The following is a 21,638-nucleotide window of genomic DNA, read 5'->3' on the forward strand; positions in this document are numbered from 1 at the left end:
AGGGGGGAACGGTGGTTGATTGCTACAGCGCGAGGCGGCTAAAGAGAGGAAAAAGAAGAGAAAGATGGAGGTTGCAGAGTGAGGAAGTAAGCAGGAAGCAGTGTGGAAAGAACTGGTGTGAGCAAGTGAGCGCATGCTCACCAGCAGGCAGCTGGGCAGTGAGCCCAAGCAGGGGTGTTTTGGCCGACACTCGGTGGGGCAGAAGGAAGTGGTCGCTTCAGCTGAGCGATCAAGGAGCTGGAGTGACCAGAAGAAGGAGGGCTGGCTGCGTAAGGCAGTTAAAGAATGCATCGGGCTTGTTTTTAAAGAGGCTGCTTCGAGCATTGTTTTAACCTTGTTGTATTTAATGAAGGCTTTTTTCTATTGGTTTTCAACCTCCACTTCACTTCTGTTTTTTATGGGATTAGTTATTTATTGAAGGATTATGAAAGCACTGCACTTTAATTTGGACATTGTTTTTGATTGTTGTTTTATTGATTTTAATAAAAGTACTTGGCACTTTTTGCACCATCCGATTGCTCCATTGTAGTGCCTCACTGTCGTGCCCATCGGTAACATTACTGATGGTGACAGGTTTAAGGGCTCCCGGAAGTGAGATGAGAGCATGCAGCGAACTCGCATCGTCACAGACTTTACCTCAAAACTTTAATCTCCTCTCCACCCAGTTCCTCCTCACTTCCTTCATCCCAGACATCGACTCATGCAAGGTTAGTATATTGTTAATTTTTGTATTACGGATTTTTCAAATGTTCATTTTTTGGTTCGTAGCGTGAATTGTTGCAATGTTACATTTCTTGGTTGTTTATGAAATTACGGATTTTTCAAATGTTCATTTTTTTTCCCTGTGCTTAAAACTCATTAACAAAGAGTGTTTACAGCGAGCGGTTCATAAGGCTGTAGCGTAAATTCTTGCAATGTTACTTTTCTCTGTTCAAGGTTTTCTCAGTGTTATTCAATGTTTTTACATTTAGTTTACTATTACGCTGTGCATTCTATGGTATAGTTAACTATTTTTGTGCTTAAATATCTTTAAATAAATATATTTACATACAGGTTGTGTACGATCTTGAATGGATTAATATGTATTTACATACAATCCTATGGGGGAAATTACTTTGGGTCACGACCAAATCGGGTTATGACCAGAGTTTTGGAACAAATTACGGTCGCGACTCGAGGTTCCACTGTATTTGTTATTGACTACTACTATATCTAAATTTTCATCATATTCCATTTATGTAATAATGCAATTATAAAAGATATAACATATTTAGAATATTTTCAGTTTTTTTTTTTATCCTGCAAAGAAATCCTGAAATCTTTCATCATTTTTTTTGTCTTTAGAGTAAGAAGTACTCCATTGAAACAGTCTGCTGGTTACCAAGTGGAGCTAGTTATTCAGCTGGTCTGGGTCAGCGGGGAACCTCCACAACAAATAACCAGTCTTGCTGTTAATTCTTCATATGGGCTGTGAGTATAGATAATATATATATACTATAAAAGTACATTAAAGTTCCTGATAATATGTTGTGTGAACCAAATTTAGGTCATCTAGAAACGGAAATATAAAAGTCATTTTATCACTTAGCATTTAATATTATATAACCTGATAGGTATATAATACAGATGAATGTATTTTTAGAGGAACTGTAGGTGGAATAGAAAAAGATATGACTAAATAAGAACTGTCACATGTACAAAGATAAGTGAACTTCTGGCTTTATCATTAAATAGATTATGATTTTCTCCCCCTTACACTAGAAGAGACGACTGTAGTAGAGTACAGTACTGTTAATAATTATGAAGTTTTTGTAGAAGTGCACCTCTTATCCTTATCTCCCTATAGACTTGATTGCAGGATTTTATTTCTCTTGAACCAACAGAAGTACAGCTTCTGTTTCTCTCACTCTGTTGTTGGTTCATGTTGCCAAACAAATACAGTACCTCTTCTGTCTTTCTGTTTCCATCAACTTACCAATCTGGTTGAATTGCACAGCACACTGGGTAATGTCCTTAAAGGGGTAGGCTCACTTATTACATGTATTTCAGAAGAAAGTCCATGTAAAAAGACATTTGATTTAAAGTATTAGTACACTAACAAAAAAATCATTTTCCTGTTTCCTTTTGCATGTACACATTTGTATTTTATGTTTATGCATGTCCACAAGTTTCTAACTAAATTTTAGTATACAGGGAAAACTGTTTTCTCAAAATCCATACTGGAAGAATAATTTCATCCAGTATATCAGATAGAATGGTTTTCTTTCTTTGTATATAATTGGTAGTATTGTGCAATGATTGATTACCGATTCCTTTCAAATTTATTTGTAATCTATATAGGACACATTGAACATCAAGTTTCTCTTTCCTCCTGAGTGTCTTTGAAAGCTTTATTAACTGTGTCATGTTGCGCTGTTGCCTACTTCCATGATTTTACATGGTACCTTTCTCAACTTTATGTAAAGTTGAACTCTTCAATGCTAATCACTAATGATCTTCCATTAAGTTTGTACTGTTTGATTATTCTTTACACAAAATGTGTTCTAAATGTGTTTAGAAAATGATAAATCCAGGGATTCACTCAGTTTTGTATATGACATTATCATATGATCTTATCTATTTTTTTTATTTTCTTTTGCATGTTTCAATTACACTACAGAATTAACAAAACGTTTAGATATTAATAATTTATTTTAGAAAAGTAAAACACTAGTTCTTATTGAACAAGGTTTTCATATTCAAAATATAAAATCACCTGAACAACAAATGAACTTACAGCCTTATTTTTTTTTTATAATTTAAAGATTGATTGCATTGATTTTATGAAAACTTTGTAACAGTTACATAGATAATAATTATTTTCTGTATATTTTAGTGTGGTTTTTGGCAACAGTAATGGCCTTGCAATAGTTGACTATCTTCAGAAGACAGTCCTCCTCAACCTGGGAACTGTTGAATTATATGGTTCCAATGATCCTTATCAAAGACAACCACGATCACCACGTAAAACACGACAACCTTCTGGAGGTAAGAACTGCAAATAGCCAAATTTATACAGTATATACATTTTTTTTCTCTACACGCTGTCGTTTGGATTTCAAATTCATATTTAAAAAAATATCTATTAGTGTTTACTGTCTATTACACATTCTAATTTAATATTGTACATATTTTCTTATATAATACACTACAGTGGCTGTTCGTTTGTCTGTCCAGGTTTTTAAATCACCTGTAGCTTGCAAACTGTTTGACCTACTGACCTGAAATTTGGTACAAATATACTATGTAACATCTACTATCCGCTTTTGGGGTGATGATTGACCTCCAAGATTATTCCTCTTTTTATTTTTATTTTATTTTATTGTAGAATCAACTCTTGTCAGCGGCCATGCATATGTGTGCCGTTCTCATCCCTACCATCTTCGCCGTCACTTCCCCTACCTCTTCATATCTTAAATCATTCATGAGGCAGATTGAAGACTTAAGTGTCAGCTTAAGTGGAAAATTAAGGAAAATGTACTAAGTAATTACAATACCAACACTGACTTAATCAGATTTAACGTGAAATGATGCTGGTAAAAAAAGAGAAGAAGCGGGCCACTAGGGTAGAGAAAAGAAGAGCTGCTCAGGAAGCAGCAAGCACACCAGCCTCTGTGCAAATGAATGCTAAACGTACAGACAGAGAGTATGAAAACTATGAATGCTCAAGTCAAGTGTATTTACTGCACATTATCGTGCAGTGCGCCATTACTGGTAATTGATAAATCAAAGCAAAATAATTTTCTCTTTGGTTGTTGCCCAAAGTTTCTCTTTCCTCCATTATCGTAGTTATAGTTACAAAACATTACAATTAAACAGCTAAATCTGTAGCCGGGTCTTATGTGCCAAATGGGATAGCCTTGGTATATTTGTTCTTCAGTTTTGATACTGTCTTGAAAAATGGTAGTATGAAGACATGAACAAATGCAATTATCTTGTAAGACATCAAGACTTAATATAAATTGAGTGATTTCTCTGGTAAGATTATAATCTTTAGTAGAAAAATGTGCAACCTTATATATGCAGAACTGTCATTGACTATATATACAAAAATTATAAACAACCATGAGAAAAACATTCCCACGTATTATAGTTATGTGGAATGGCATGGCTTAACAATCAGGAGCTTATTTTTAAATAAATAAATAATTGAATGGCCAGCTCGATCTCCATGGGTGGCATGCTCGCGCAGCTGCGGGAGTTTGGTCAGGTAATTGGGGTAAAACACACCTGTACTGTATGTAAAGCTGTGGTTCATCTCAATTGCTTCATCGGTTTTCTGTGTTGTGGAATTGAGGCACTGCGCCTACAGAGGCATATAAGGAGGAACAGGCACGAGAAAGTACAAGATCAAAGAAGAAAGGAAAAGGGGGAAAAAACGAATGAGGTTAAAAGAATGGACAGAAGAAGGCAAGAGGCGGAGGAAGCCAGTGTGTGTCGACAAGAGGGAGAGATAGAAGGCAGGCAGCCGGGTGGAAGTCCTTTGGAGAGCATGCGGCCAGTGTTCAGGGGCTGAAGGAAATCAATCCAGCTGAGCTGGAGAGTGTCATGCTGCTCAGTTGCAGCAACCTGCTGAATAAGACAACAGAGATGCGGTGTGCATGCAGGCAAAATTAGAAGGCTCAGTTAGGTGTCCTTCAATGGAGACATGGACTGCAGGTACACAAGCCTGGCAGCAGGAGTCAGATTCTTGGCGTAGTGCCCCTTTATTGGATTACAGTGGAACCTCGAGATACGAGTTTAATTCGTTCCAGCACTGAGCTCGTATAGCGAATTTCTCATATCTAGATCAAACTTCCCCATTGAAAAAAAAAGGAAATCTAGTTAATCCGTTCCGCACCCCCAAAAATATCAACGTAAAAAATCAATTTTCCTAACAAATAACACTGATAAATAATATATACAAGTTGAACCTCGGTTTGCAAGTAACTTGGTTTACGAGTGTTTTGCAAGACGAGCTAAATTTTTTAATTAATTTTGACTTGATAAAACGAGCGATGTCTTGCAATGCAAGTAGTATTGATACACTTTGTCTGCTGTGCGTCATGTGATCATAACTGAGGTGATGGTTCTCTCTCGTGCGCATCTCTCTCTCGTAGCGATCTCTCTCTTTCGCGCCTCTCTCTCGCCGCTCTCTCTCTCTCTCTCTCTCTCTCTCTCTCTCTCTCTCTCTCTCTCTCCTCTTGAGGGCAATCGTCTTCTATTCTCCGTCTGCATGTCCGCGATATTTTTGGATACGCTTATATGGCAAACTGCTACAGCGAAACAAAGAAATCACAAGTGCACAAACACATAGATCCTCACGCTATGGGAGAACAAGAAACACTGAGTGAGCTGACAGGCTGGCAGCGTCAGCTTGGGTGAATCCCCGAGTCGAGGCGGATCGGGAAACGCGTCACGCATACCCACAGCCTGGCTCGTGGCTCTTTACGCAAGCCAATGCTCGTATTTAGATCCAAATTTTTCGCTCATACTTTCCTCTTATTTTGAATTTCTCGTATACAGAGGTGATCGTATCTCGAGGTTCCACTGTATTTATTTATTGAGGAGTTTAGAGCACTGCAGTTATTGAACAGTGTTTTGGTTTTCAATTGTTTTTATTAAAAGCATCGAGGTACTTTTACATCTACCCCATGCTATGTTTGTGTGTTGTGTTCTCCTTTGCTGGCTCATCCCTTGAGTACATTATCGCTGGTAGCAGGTTAAAGAGACTCCCTGGAAGGACATAGTAGCGTGGGGCCAACAAATACCATCACAATGTACCTTACCCACCAGCACTTATCTATCATCTGTAAGAGATATCTGGCAACCAAAAAAGTAAATAATTCACAATCAAGACCACTTTCCCTCTCTTAATGGTAGTTACAGTCTGCAGGCTTTAGACCCATGATCATTTTGACTGCTTACAAAGGTGAATCAATAGTCCTTTAGTAAATATTATTTTCTTCATACAGTATATCACACTTTAAATGTTAAAACTTCAGTTTTCTTAACAAATAGAATCATTAGCTCAGTCGGTAGAGCGGGTGGTCCAGCAATCGGAGGGTCGCAGGTTCGATCCTGGCTCCCGGCATGAGAATGCAGCTGTTGTGTCCTTGGGCAAGACACTTAACCTACCTTGCCTGCTGGTGGTGGTCAGAAGGATTGGTGGCGCCAGTGTTCGGCAGCCTCACTTCTGTCAGTGTGCCCCAGGGCAGCTGTGGCTACATAGTAGCTTATCATCACCAGCGTATGAATGTGTGTGTGAATGGGGAATGACTGTTGTGTTGTAAAGTGCCTAGGGGGGTCCTTGAACTCTAGTTAGGCGCTATATCAAATACAGGCCATTTACCATTTTTACATCACATATGCAGTTCAAAACACAAGCAAGAATTGAAATACAGTATTTGAAACAGAGATAGCATGTGTTTCGCATGACTTTCAAAGTAACCATGAATACGCCAGATGTGATGCATCCAAAACCAGATTTAATACATTTACCAAGTCAAACCTTCAGTCTGACGGTCATTGCATAAAAATATATATTGAATAAATTAGAAAAACGGTTATAAACCCCGCACCCTACTCTTTTTTTAAGTGCTGCTTTCTTGATGTTAACACCATCTTTTCATTTACTGAGTCTATATTCTCCAGTTTTAGCATTGGTGAAAGCCATAGCCTTTCCCAACCAAATAGGCTATGGCCTTCGGGCTAATATCCCCTACCCTAATTCCAACCATATCAATAGCAAGGTAGAATCCAACACTGGAGGGGCAACAGTTCATCGCCCACACTTTTTTGTATTAGATTAATTGAGATTTATCAGTTAACCTAATATTGACATATTTATTGTGAAAACATCAAAAAAGATACCAGGAAAAATAGACTGTGAACCACTGAAATATGTGTGTCTTATTAAACAGGAATGCAAGACTAGCACTTTATCATGATAATACATATAATAATTATAAAAGACAGTGATATAATGTTTCAGCTGGTAAAAATGTGACTTTTTTTTTTTTTTAACACATTTCTACATGCATTAAGTCATTACAGAAAAAAATCAGGTTATCACGTAATTTGCAAAGGAAATTAATGTTGTATGTAAATATAAAATGTTAAATTATTGTTTCTTTTAGTAAAGATTTACTCTCCTGCTTTCAAAGCTGTCTTGCCTTATTTTTCTGGGTTTCCTCGCACAAGAAAAACTTGCAAGGTAGATTGACCATACAGTCACCCCTCATCATCACCATGAATTTTTTCACCTATTTATAGTGATGAGGATCACATTAAAATAACAACCAAACTGCCCCCTCAATTTCCTTAGGACTTTGTCAAACCACCATTAAAAAATATCCAGATACAGATAAGCTTATTACCTCCAGAAAATTGTGGACCTGCTCCCTGATTTTTTTCCTTAGTGGATCACGTCTTTTTATGCCTTCTGTGGTAGCCATACTTAGTTTTAAGCCTCATTGTTTCTTTTGATGCAGAGAAACAGCAGTTCTGCTCCAAGATCCTTCCATATTTCTAAGATATTCACCCTGTCATAGAAAGTGAACCTCCTTGTCACCACAAAGTCTAGTATAACACTCATGAATCTGCTTCCACAGCACAAATTCATTTGTCAATATTTGGTCAATCTTAAGATTGATCATCTTTTACTCCACTTATAAACAAGACCCCAAGGTACTTGAACCACTCTTCATGAGGAAGATTCTTACTACTTAGCTGAAAAGAGCAAGATACTCTTTTTGTGGCCAGACCATGAAAAATCCATTAAAGATTGACTTAAATAAATCAATAAGAACCATGCTCAGCCCCCAGGTGTAGCAGACTTTGGAAACAGAAACTTGCTCTTAAAACTAGAATTACCAAAGCCAACAAAAAACCCATAAATGCAGCCCACCTTAAATCCCTTCACACCTCTCTGTTAGCCTCTATTGTTTTCTAAATGTGTCGATAAGCCCAAGCAACTTGCTATACCATCCCCCCACCGTCTCAGAACAGGCAAGAAGTTCTCCCTGTTCCTGCCTTGATTAACTATCTGATAGTTAGCTACCCAGAATTGTAAGGAAATATAATTTTATGTGTGTTTTGTGTCTACAACAATCTATGTAAACACATTGTTAAAATATAAACATTTTTCATGTTTTAGTAATAAAAGACAAAATTTAGTTATGAACTGTATAATGTGTGAAGGCTGATAACCAAATATCAAATAAACATTTTCACAAAAGGTGCAAGTACAATACACCAGTAGCGATTAGAGCTGCTGACTTATAATCCAGAGGTCTTGAGTTCGAAACCATCTCTGAGGCAGGGGGTATTATGTATCGTGATCGTGACTGAGAGAATAAAAGTGAAAATAAAAACAGCTAACTTTTACAAGTGCTATAAATTTACACCAGCTGTTACAGACACAAATCAAATGTATAATTTTATTGTATGATATTAACAATAAGAGTAGCTCACTACTCAAAACGGTAAATTTGCAAGGGAGATGGTTTTTAACTCTGGATTATAAATTGACAGCTCTAACCACTACACCACAGAAGCTGGTGTACTGTACTTGCACCTATTGTAAAAGTGTTTATTTGATATTTGGCCATCAGCCTTCACACATTACATAGTTCATATCTACATTTTGTCATTTATTACTAAACATGAAAAATGTTTCTGTTTTAACGATTTGTTTATATAGATTGTTGTAGAAACAAAACACACATCAAATTATTTCCCCTTACAATTCTGGGTTGCTCACTACCAGATAATCAATCAAGGCAGGAACTGGGAGAACTTCTTGCTCATTCTTAGGGGGGATGGTATAGCAGGCTGCTTGGGCTTATTGACACATTTAGAAGACCGTTTATAGAGGCTGATGGAGAGGTGCGAAGGGATTTAAGGTGGGCTGGAACTACACTTATTTTTAATGACTTGGAGTTAAAATAAAGTGCTCAGTTTTGAAGTAGTGCTGTTTAGTTTGTTTGATGAGAGTTAAGTTATTTTAATTGTTGATAATGTTCCTCACAAATGTGCACATAGATTATTCCAGTGAGTTTGCATGTTTTTCCATGTATCTGCATGAGTTTTATTCATATATCCCTAAAACTGTGCAGTTTAGGTAGTTGGCAATTCCAAATCGGCCCTTTGTGACTGTGTGTTTACATTAATAATAATAATTCTTTCTATTTATAAAATGCTTTTTTCACTATTCAAAGCATTTGACATAGTGAGTGAGGAGCCACTTCAGCTACCACTAATGTGTAGCATCCAACTGGATAATGCCACAGCAGCCTTTTTTGGTCCCGTACGCTCACCACACATTAGCTGTTAGGTGATTAAGTGGTGATAGAGAGAGCCTTTAGGGTCAATAGATGGTTTGGGGTGGGGGGTTTGGGGGCGAATGACCAGGACATGGAGGGCAATTTAGCCTGGACATTGGGATATACCCTGCTCTTTACGAAGGATGCCCAGAGATCCTTTAGACCACAGAGAGTCGCGACCTTGATTTTACATCTCATCTGAAATGACAGTGCCATTTTTATAGCACGGGGTCTCCATCACTGCACTGAGGCATTGGGATCCACATTCAAACTTCATTGTAAGCACCTCCTTGCTGTCCTCACCACCAACTTCAGCTTTTCCTAAAAGGTCTCCCATCAGGCTGCATTTATTATTCTGAACAACAGAGTCTTGTGCAGACTGCTTCTAATGCATTTGTTTTGATTTTCAGTATATCTGAAATATTCATTTGCCTTTTCCTCTATGTTGTTTATTCTTTGCTGTATAAATCTTGTTGTCTATTACTTTTTGCAAGTTTTTTTACGTTTATGATAGTATTATAGATGAATAAGCATAATTTTATTTTTGTTTCTTTTATCATTCTCATGATTTCTCCTTTAATGACATTTGAGTCATTGATTAATATGTGTTACTGAGAGTGCTGAATTTAAAATGGATAAGTTTATAACTTAATCCTTATATAATGCCTTAGATGGCAAAAAAGAAACTGTTATGCCTCTGACTCATTCAACTTCAATAACCCCCCAGTCTAATATAAATCTTAAGCTTGAATCATATTGTTTTCTTTTGAATATCCATCATCTTGTGCTCCACACAGCATGTTGTAGTCGTCAGTACATGTCCATTATTCTTTGCTTTTTATTCGTCATAACCTTGTTTTATTTAATGGATTGTGATGTGCAGATATTATGTGAAAGATGGCTCGTCCCAGTGGACAATATATTAAATGGAATCTGCCTAAAATATAAGCATTTTTATCTTCTTTAACATTTTTTTTTTTTTTTTTAAACGCATTATTTGTGCTTTTTATGTCATGGCATAGCTATGTCTTTCTTTAAAACATTCTGAAAAAAAGTTACCAAGTTAGCTTTAAACACACATACCGTGTGTGTATGTATATGTGTGTGTGTATATATATATATATATATATATATATATATATATATATATATATATATATATATAACTGCTCAAAAAATTAAAGGAACACTTTGAAAACACATCAGATCTCAATGGAAAAAAGAAATCCTCATGGATATCTATACTGATATAGACTGGGTAATGTGTTAGGAACGAAAGGATGCCACATCGTTTGATGGAAATGAAAATGATCAACCTATAGAGCCCTGAATTCAAAGACGCCCCAAAAATCAGAGTGAAAAAATTACGTGGCAGGCTAGTCCATTTTGCCAAAATTTAATTGTAGCAACTCAAAATTGTACGCAGCACTTTGTATGGCCCCTGTGTTCTTGTATACATGCCTGACAACATCGGTGCATGCTTCTAATGAGATGACAGATGGTGTTGTGGGGATCTCCTCCCAGATCTGGACCAGGGCATCACTGAGCTCCTGGACAGTCTGAGGTGCAACCTGGTGGCATTGGATGGACCAAAACATAATGTCCCAGAGGTGTTCTATTGGATTTAGGTCAGGAAAGTGTGGTGGCCAGTCAATGGTATCAATTCCTTCATCCTCCAGGAACTGCCTGCATACTCTCACCACATCAGGCCAGAAATTGTCGTGCACCAGGAGCCACTGTACCAGCATAGGGTCTGACAATTGGTCCAAGGATTTCATCCTGATATCTAATGGCAGCCAAGGTGCCTTTGTCAAGCCTCTAGCGGTCTGTGTGACCCTCCATGGATATGCCTCCCCAGACAATCATTAACCCACCACCAAACTGCTCATGCTGAATGATGTTACAGGCAGCATAATGTTCTCCATGGCTTCTCCAGACCCTTTCACTTCTGTCACATGCTCAGGGTGAACCTGCTCTCATCTGTAAAAGCACAGGGCACCAGTGGTGCATCTGCCAATTCTGGTATTCTATGGCGAATGCCAATCGAGCTGCATGCTGCTGGGCAGTGAGCTCAGGGCCCATTAAAGGACATGGGGCCCTTGGGTCACCCTCATGAAGTCTTTCTGGTTGTTTGGTCAGAGACATTCACACCAGTGGCCTGCTGAAGGTCATTTTGTAGGGCTCTGGCAGTGCTCATCCTGTTCCTCCTTGCCCAAAGGAGCAGATACTGGTCCTGCTGATGGGTTATGGACCTTCTATGGCCCTCTCCAGCTCTCCTAGAGTAACTGCTTGTCTCCTAGAATCTCCTCCATGCACTTGAGACTGTGCAGGGAGACACAGCAAACCTTTTGGCAATGACACGTATTGATGTGCCATCCTGGAGAAGTTGGACTACCTGTGCAACCTCTGTAGGGTCCAGGTATTGCCTCATGCTACCAGTAGTGACACTGACTGTAGCCAAATGCAAAACTAGTGAAGAAACAGTCAGAAAAGATGAGGAGGGAAAAATGTCAGTGGCCTCCACCTGTTAAACCATTCCTGTTTTGGGGGTCATCTCATTGTTGCCCCTCTAGTGCATATGTTGTTAATTTCATTAACACCACAGCAGCTGAAACTGATTAACAGCCCCCTCTGCTACTTAACTGACCAGATTAATATTCCATAAGTTTCATTGACTTTATGCTATACTCTGATTAAAAAGTGTTCCTTTAATTCTTTTGAGCAGTATATATATATATAGATATATATAGATATATAGATATATATATATATAGATATATAGATATAATATATATATATATATATATATATATATATATATATATATAGATATATAGATATAATATGTAATCTATACATACAGTGGGTATAGAAAAGAATCATCCCCTTCGAAATATACCCAATTCTTTTGCTTTACAGCCTTAAATGAAAACACACAAAAAGTATTTCTTCCCAGCTTTAGTTACTCAATGTAATCTGTAACATCCAAGTGAAAGATATCACAGCTAAAGTTCAGAAAACAAGACATACTGAGATTAATGAAGGATCACCACCCAATGTCAATATTTTGTTGAGCCACTTTTTGCTTTAATGACAGCCTTGAGTCTGTTGGGATACTTCTCTATTAGCTTTGCACATCTAGATTGAGCAATATTTGCCCATTCTTCTTTACAGAACTGATCAAGTTCGGTCAAATTGGACTTCTATCTTCAAATCTTTCCACAGATTTTCAATGGGATTTAGGTCTGGGCTCTGACTGGGCCATACAAGGACATTCACTTTTTTCTTCTTGCTTCGGGTCATTGTTGTTTTCAAAGGTGAACATTCTGCCCATCTTCAACTTTCTGGCAGAGGGTAACAGGTTTTCCTCAAGAGTTTGACGGTATTTTGTCACATCTATTTTCCTTCTACCCTAACGAGAGCCCCAGGCCCTGCGGCAGAGAAACAACCCCACAACAGGATGCTGCCACCCCCATGCTTTACTGTAGGTATGGTGTGTTGTGGATGGTGAGCTGCATTGGATTTCCGTCAGGTGTACCGTTTGGTATTGAGGCCAAATAGTTTGATTTTGGTGTCATCTGACCATAAGATCTTTTTCCACTTGGCATCAAAATCTTCAAGGTGCATTCTGGCAAAGATCAAAGGAGCCTTAATGTGGCCTTTCTTGAGAAGTGTCTTCTTCCTTGCGACCCTCCCGAATAAGCCACAGTTGTGGAGCACTTGTGAAATTGTTGTCACATGCACACAATGACCACTCTTTGCCATAAAACCATGTAACTCCTTCCTAGTGGCCATTGACCTCTTGGTAGCCTCTCTTACCAGTTTCCTCCTTGCTCTTCTAGTAGTACCAAACACTTGTCACTTCTTTATTGTGGACTTTACTGTGCTCCTTGGGATTGACAATGCCTTTGAGATTTATTGTATCCATCTCCTTCCTTATGTCTGTCTACAACTCTATCCCTGAGATCTTTTGAAGGTGGCTTCCCACCCATAGTCAGTTGTTTGCTGTCAGTTGCACTACCAAGCAATGGAATGCTCCTGGAACAGTTGTTTTTATGCTTCACTAATCACACTGATTACAGTTGATCACAGGTGGAAGAAATGGTGGTTACTTACACCTGATTGAGTTTACAAATATTGTTTAGGAGGGGGGTGATCCTTTATTAATCTCAGTATTTCTTGTTTTGTATTTTTTTAAATTCTTCTGAACTTTAACTGTGATATCTTTCACTTGGATGTTATAGATTGCATTGAGTAAATAAAGCTGGAAAAATATTGGTTTGTGTGTTTTCATTTAAGGCTTAAAGCAAAAAAATGGGATTCTTTTCTGTACCCACTGTATATAGACACAGTAGCTGTGTTCACCCTGGAAATTTACTTAGTCAGTTAATTAAATGATTCAGTAGTACTATGTATCTAACTAATTAATTCACTCACTCACTCAACAACAAAACCACTGTTTACCATTTAGTTAAAAACCTAGTACATCAAGCATGCTAGGTATCCACTAAGAATGGACATTTTGGACAGAATGCATAGTCCACTCCACGATTATTAGCACTCCTGATAAAGATGAGTAAAAAGGGTTAGAGAAATTCATCTTTTGGTAAATTACCTTCATCTCTTAATGAAAGAAATCCATCCTTCAAGTTAAGTAAATGTATTCTGAGAAAAAAAAAATTCTTTTTCAGAAATAATTATTTTTTAACAAAAAACACATGTACCATGATTATTGGCATCCCTAGAATTTATTGTGAACAAAGTGCAACTCTAATATTTTTAAACTCATCATAGTGGGTTGAAACTTTCAAGCAGTAATCCATGACTTTCTGTTTTACTGGGGTATTAATATGAAGTGACATATAGAGCCCCGATTCCCTTATTCATTTATGAGCATGCAGTTCAAAGGCTAACAAAGAGTGCTGATCTTCATTCATCAAAGAATAGCTGTACAAAAATTCTCACCTAAAACTGGCCATATCTACTGTCAAGGGCTATAATTAAAAAGTTCAAATCAAATTCAGTTACCAACTTGCCTGGAAGAGGGCATAAGTTTATTTTCCTTTCACACACAAGATTACTGTTGGAGAAATACAGAAAAGAGTAGCACCTGGGGTCACGATGTCTACAACACTACCATAAGACTCCACTTGTATGCCAAAAGATTATTTCGAAGGCATGCAGACAAAAGACTTTCCCATCATTTAGCCAGAAACATAAGCATCTGGAGTTTGCTAATTGCTACTGGAACTTTGATTGGAACCATGTTCTATATTCAGACAAATTTAAATGACTTTTTGGCAATAAACACTCAAGATGTGTTTGACGTAAAAAGAAGGATGGCTATACCGAAAAGAACCTAATCCTTACTGTCAAGTATGGTGGACATTTCATGATGTTGTGTGGTTGTTTTTCCTTCAAAGGCTCTGTTTTGCAAGCACAAGAAAACTTTAAATAGCAAGCAACTCTCAAGTAATTAAAAAGGAAGTCCTAAGTAAGTCTCAAGTCCTTGAGGTAAACTCAAGTCCATCGTCAAGTCTGTAATATTGTGCCATAAGTCTTCAGATCTCCTGTTTGGTCAGTACATTCTCCAAATATATAAGCTTTTAAAACATCAGTGATAATGTAATCAATATTGTTTTTGATCCTGTAATCACTGCACATACTTTCAAACTGTTCAGATACACAATCACTTGTGTGTGTTCCTTCGAACCATTTGCACAAAAGCAGACTCCACTTCAGTTCATGGGTTTCTTTCTCCATTGCTATCCAATGGGCATTGACTCCAAGATAGCCTCTCATCTTCCTACTGGACCATATATCGACAGTTACAGAGAGGTGTTCTCTTTGCTACAATTGTTATTTTCTTTTTTGAGTTTTACCTGTTTCTCTACAACCAAATTTTCTATTTTAGCGGTGATTGTTTTTTGGCAGACTGGTGTACACTTCCTATTGACATTGGACCTGAAGAGATGAATGTCTCAGCTATGTAGGGGGTCATTTTGAAGGCTGCAACCAACAGTTAAGTTTGACAATATTTCATTGGTGATGAGCTTTTGTTGAGGGTAGTTGGAGGTAATAGTTTAACAGCACTTGATTCAATGAACTGAAAGATGCTAGGCTGCAAATACATATTTCAAAGCTAAGGAATTAGAAAAAAGACAATCGTATCTAAACAAATAACAAATGTTACATTTTTTCTACACTAATTCAATTTGTGAATGTCTGTCATGGTTATAGTCCTAGCATGGTCAAATGGAGAATAATAAGTTGAGCATTGTAAGCAGCAAAAATTAATGTAAATAAAAGCTAATATAGTGGTTGCATAGTCATTATTACTTGTCATGACAGCAGCATCTAAAGTTACAGTATCTATAGTTGTTATTGTTTAATTGTGACTTCTAAGGTCTGCATAGTACATTTGAGTGAACAAAATCCCATAGCCTGGCTCTAATCAAGATGTAGGGCCATTTCATTATAGAATAAAACTATTAACCAGTGGACCTTTTAATGCTTCTATGATTGTGCTGAAATGCGATGGAAACTGCAACACTGTCATTATTAAACTAAAATGTATATTCCTAAAAATAAAAATGTTCTCTTTTTGAATTATTGAAAATAGTAGCACATTTCACAAAGCATTTTTGAATAATTTTTGAATAACAGTGTAGTAAGCAGTGTTTAGAAAAGATCAGTGTTAGGCAGAATACTCTAGATAGATACATGCATACATACATGTTACCTCACTTACTTACTTAAAATATAAAATTATCAATTAAAATAGTCGAATTATGCATTTTTCACATGGCATACTTATGCTTAACTTAGCAACTAAAACATTCGCTAAAATATTAATATTTGCATATAACCTATGCCCATTCTTACATATACAATAATTCAAGCAACATGTCACTTTTCAAAAGATTTTTGAAAATTAAGATTTCTATTTTCCTGTCGAGAGATCACTTTACTGTTCCTCTTAGCCTTTGAGAGATTGCTTTTGGCTCTTACTGGTTTTTTTGGAGCTATCTTTTCACAGAAACAAAGGGTGCATATGTAACCCCTCTTTTACATGGGTGCATCAATTCCTGACATCTTCTATAATAAGAGGCAATTACACAGCCGTGTAAACTGCAGATGGTGTACACTGTGCTGTGTAACTATGTCTTATCTGGTCAAATAAAGTCAACCACAGATCGCCATTTAAATCCCCTTTTAACTTTATTGCCTGTTTCAAACAGCAATTATACTCAAAATCCTAAAAGGCAAACAAAATAACCAGAATCAGCAGCATGTCACAAATCATTTTACCCAGTCTCCAAATTAACCAGCTCCACGCAAACCACACATATAGCAAACAAATGTGACAAGAGGCGAATAATTCTCAAACAGCAAGTGCTGGGGAGAGACTGAAGATCTGTGAAATTCTGGGAGGCTATAGCAAGGTATGACATTACCTACACATCACTTTATTCACATGGTTACACATAGTATTTATTTACTGCAAATTCAAATTTTGCTTTTTCAAACTTTTGGAATTTTTTGTTAATATTTTTGATCAGTTGGAAAGTTGAATGTACATTTTTTTTAGGAGATATAGTTTAAAGGTATTCAATATTACATTTCATTAAGTAACTGTATTCCTGAATACATCTTTAAAAATGTACTGTAAGCTGAATCCTGATGTAATTTGTCCTGTCACACTCAGATCCACACAGGACAAAAATGTTTATTTTGGGGTCTTTATTCTGATTGCCACTTCAGAATTAGAACAGTGGTCGTTAGGTAAATCAAGAACTGAATAATAGTACATGAGATATGGCAGTGGGCTGTTGGTGAACAAAAAATTCCACCATTTGCTGTTTTTTACAGCACACATTTGGATAGCAACAAACTGGCTTACAAAAATTACTACTGTCAACTTTCAAGTATGCAAAGGCAAAGTTAATTACAGATTTTATTAATTTGATTTAAAGTTCTCAAAACATAACTTTAAATGGAGAACATTTCAAATGCATATACAATTAAAAATACTTTGTACGAAAACCTGTACACAACACTATACAGCCTACAAACTCTCCAGTTTCATATTGCTGTTAAAGTATTATGTTATTAGTTACTTTTAATAAAAGATAACACTTTGACAGCCAGTGCAATAATGTCCACTGACATTATCTTTAATTGTAATGTTATGGTGTTAAGAATTACCTTTAAACTTCGGGAAAATTTTCTTCCTTATTTCCTAGAATGCAACGTGTGCCTGAAATAAACTCAAGAGGGTCACGTTCTTAAAGGGATACAACACTATTTAGTAAGCCACCAGCACTTGTCTACACTAAATACTTATTTTTGTATTCTGAATACGTAATGCTGAATACAGCCTAACCCAGGGAAAGATGCTTTTAAAGTTAAAGCACATGCTACAACATTTAATGAAACATATGTCTATGTGTTTCTCTGACACCAGGTTGCCCATTTTAGAAGTGATTACCACACTATTTGCTGCCTTTAGTAATGTCTGAGGAAGGTGGTTATCCCATCAGCAATTGTATTACTCCATCTTTTATAAACAGCGATTCGGTGTTTGTGTTCTACTTTAAAATTTGGGCTGTTATTTTTGACATAACCATACTGTTCTTTACTCCTCTTTTGTCATTGATTGTTGATTTATGTTGAGGTACTTTGCTTCATGTTACATTGCTAATGTTTATGTTGATCACGTAGATGGTGTATCTCAGCAATACCAATGATGCACCGCTTCAAGTGTGTAAAAATGAAGACTTATTGCTCTGAAAGTGCTGTATCCCAAAGGAAGTTTAGGAGCAAACAAGGGAGAAAAGGGGAGCCGAGTCCCCAATCCCCCAAGTCATGCTCCTCTAAGTCAATTCAAGTTTCAAGTAATTATCCGCCACATTCAAGTCAAGTCACAATTCTTTTTATTTTGATTAAATCAAGTCAAAAGTCATTAAAAGTGTGACTCAAGTTAAATTAAATCCAAGTCACTTGATTCAAGTCCCCACCACTGCTGAGAACCTTGTCAGGGTACATGGCACCTGGGACTTAATGAAATACTGGGAGATATTAAATTTAATTCTGACTGCCAAGAAACTAAAACTGAGTCATTGTTAGATCTTCCAGCAAGACAGTGATCCAAAACATATATCCAAATAAACAAAAAAATTTAAATGAACAAAACATCAAGCTTTTGCCATGGCCATCTCAATTCTATTGAAAACCAGTGGTGTGAGCTGAAAATGAGAGTGCATGAGAGAGGACTTAGGACTCTAAATGATCCAGAGAGATTCTGTAAAGAGGAATGGTCTTAGATTGCCTGTTCTATATTCTCCATTCTTATAAGATGTTATTGGAGAAAATTCAGTGCTGTTTTATTGGCAAAGGGAGGTTGTCTAAAGTATTATGGGTGCCATTATTCTTGGTACATGTGATTTTTTTTTAAAGAATTTTTCTCAAAATAAGATTGGATTTCTCTCATTTTTTCAGTGTGAGATTAAGGTCATTTTCCAAAAGGTGATTTTTTTACAACCCTTTTTACTCATTTTATATTTATACACACATAAGTTTACCATTGGTTAAAAGACATTTATGCATTGTGTGTGTGTGTGTGTGTGTGTATGGATGGTTTTTTTTTTGTAATCACACATGGACTCACACGTGTCTTATCTGAAAATGCTTTTTCATTTATGCATGGATCTGCTACTTACTTGCTGTATAGCACAGTAAAACGTGCAAATATAGTCATATACTGTATGACAATATACTGGCAGAAGGCTGATGCTTCTTTTCAGTGGACAGTGGAAGCTATAACAATTTTATTTAAAGTATTTTTTTTTTATATTAATGTCCACATTTGGCTAGGTTGCATTTATATAGTTGTATATTTATATTGTGTTTACAAAAGTGATACCTCACCAACCTGTCTTTATCTATGTTTAGTTTATAAACCCTTTATAAATGATTAGAATTGATGGTTTACATATTGTATAATATTAACAATAAGAGCAGCTCACTACTCAAAACAGTAAATATCCAAGGCAGTCAGGATCGAACCAAGGGACTCTTGATTACAAGTCAGCAATTCTTACCGCTGCGCTACAGAAGCTGTTGTATCATCCTTGAACCTTTTGTTAAAGTGTATACTTGATCTTTGGACTTTAGGCTTCACACATTATATAGTTTATGTCTACATTTTGTCATTTATTACTAAAATATGAAAAATATTTCTGTTTTAACAATGTGTTTACACAGATTATTGTAGAAACGGAATACACATGAAATGCATGTGTTCCAAATAGCAATCTATTATTTCCCTATACAACTTTAGGTTACCTGACTCCCAGATAATCAAGGCTTGAACTGAGAGAACTTTGTGCCCGTTCTGCGATGGTGGGGGGATGGAATAGTAGGCTGCTTGCTGCTTTTCTTGATCGGCACATGTACAAGGCAAAAGACGCTGATGTAGAGGTGTGAAGGGATATAAGGTGGGCCGGGTTTGCGAGTTTTTTCGTAGGCTTTGATAATTCTAGTGTTAAGCCAAACTGCTTACAAGTTTGTAGTTATTAATTAAAAATATTAAACAGAAATCCCCACATAAATGTCAGTTTAGCGGTACATGGTTCATTTTTTTGTTTCTTTTGTCTCATTTGTCATTATTTGCATGTCTTTCATAATTCTGTTTATGGCTTTTTAAATTTCATGTTTTTCTCTTTATTATGATTTTGTAAAAGTAAAATGACAAATGTTAAATTTGTTTATTTTTGTTTTGTTTTGATTTGACATATATAAAATGTCTTCATGAGAAAATCCTTAAGAGGTTACCTTTGTTTTTAGCCTTGTTTGATTCACACATACTTTTTTTTTTGCTGTCCTCGTCTTTTCCTTTTTTCCATGGCTTCATAAAGGTATGCTGACTGTGGCTTCTTGCATGTGCGGCCTTTCTAACTTATATTCTGAATCTGTGAAAAAGCTTCGAAGCTCTTATTTAAGTAAGTCTCTTTGACACATTTCTGTCTTGCTGCCTTTCTGTTATTTGCAGGTTTTGTGTTTCTGACTATGGTACAGTCATGGTTGCCCTTCTCTTTGGCTTCTTCTATATGTAGGAACAAGAAGGCTTTTCAATCCCATGTAGTTAGAACAGTTTACAATAGCATGAACAGAAATAGTGGTAAAAGAAAACACCATCCACCTCCTAAACCCACATTTTTAATAGTTCAGAGCCCTTTTATGCATTACACATAAAGCAGACACCAACCCAGTATACAAGGGTGAGATTTTTTTTCATATAAATTGTAGTGAGTCAACAAACAAAAAAAAATTGTTACTGTGCCTAATTTCTCTTTTAATATTATTATGGTAAAAGCAAAACTATTGAAATTTGGAAGAAAGTTGGTTTAAATAGTTATTTGGCTGACACGTGCTTTGTGCTGACGTGTGCTTTGCAAACGCTAGAGTCTGTTGAGAGTTGTTGGTTTGTTCTGTGGTGTGAGATTTACAGTAAATAAAAAAAATACATTTTGCTCTTAAAAACTGCCGCAATGGAACTGTGTGGGAATTTTTAAAGCTTTTTTTCCCTTTAGAACGTTTTTTTTTTGCTTTTTTTCGCCCGCACAAGAGCAAAACTAGCTGGGTGTTTAGAAGTGCGCTTCGAAAAGTTATTTGTACTTGTACCTGTTCTTGTTATCTATATTTGAATTAGTATCGAGGCTGCAGGGTAGAAAGCAGCAGTAACTAATATCGGCATTTGTAAATAAATAACCGTGTCGTCATAACAGCAATTCCTTAGTTTAAAGGAAAAGAAAAAAAGGCCGCGGCTGACTTCAAAACAGTAAAAGGTAGAAGCTCAGTAGTGCGCAGGTAAGCGGCCTGCGTTAAGACGCCGATCAGGCACAAGGAGCTGTAGGAGCAAATAAGGTAGTAAAGTTTTATTTATTTGTTTATTTTAGATTAAACAGTCTTTAGTGGTCCAGAGGTAGAACAGTTAAGTGGGCGACAGCGTATTGGGTCATTAATACGGGGGAATACAAACAGTGCGAGTGTAGAGCTTATAAGTAAGAGAGTTAGGAGAAGAGACAGAGAAAAGTAAAGTTCAATAACCTCATAGAAAGACAAATAGCAGGCAGCTGAGAGGGAGAACAGTACAGGAGCTTAAGGGGAAAAGGTATAAAATATCTGTAGCAGATCTTAGTGTTACCATTTAAGTTAAGGAGCAGCTGAAAGAAGAAGAAATTTAATTTTAAGGAAAAAAAAAGTTAAGGCAGCTTAGTAATCTCAAGTCAA

At 36.6% G+C, this 21,638-nt stretch overlaps 1 protein-coding gene across 11 annotated transcripts in view; it reads left to right on the forward strand.

Annotated features, from left to right (window-relative positions):
- The window catches only part of LOC120525337 (syntaxin-binding protein 5), a 637,028-nt gene that overhangs the window by 550,460 nt on the left and 64,930 nt on the right, over positions 1-21,638 (forward strand). For all 11 annotated transcript variants that reach the window (XM_039747537.1, XM_039747542.1, XM_039747540.1 and 8 more), the window contains exons 17-18: positions 1,345-1,470; positions 2,876-3,027. In XM_039747537.1, coding sequence (XP_039603471.1) covers positions 1,345-1,470; positions 2,876-3,027 — 278 coding nt within the window. The remainder of the gene's footprint in view (positions 1-1,344; positions 1,471-2,875; positions 3,028-21,638) is intronic.

This window comes from Polypterus senegalus, chromosome 3 (genome assembly GCF_016835505.1).
Source record: "Polypterus senegalus isolate Bchr_013 chromosome 3, ASM1683550v1, whole genome shotgun sequence".
NCBI classification, from domain to species: Eukaryota; Metazoa; Chordata; class Cladistia; order Polypteriformes; family Polypteridae; genus Polypterus; species Polypterus senegalus.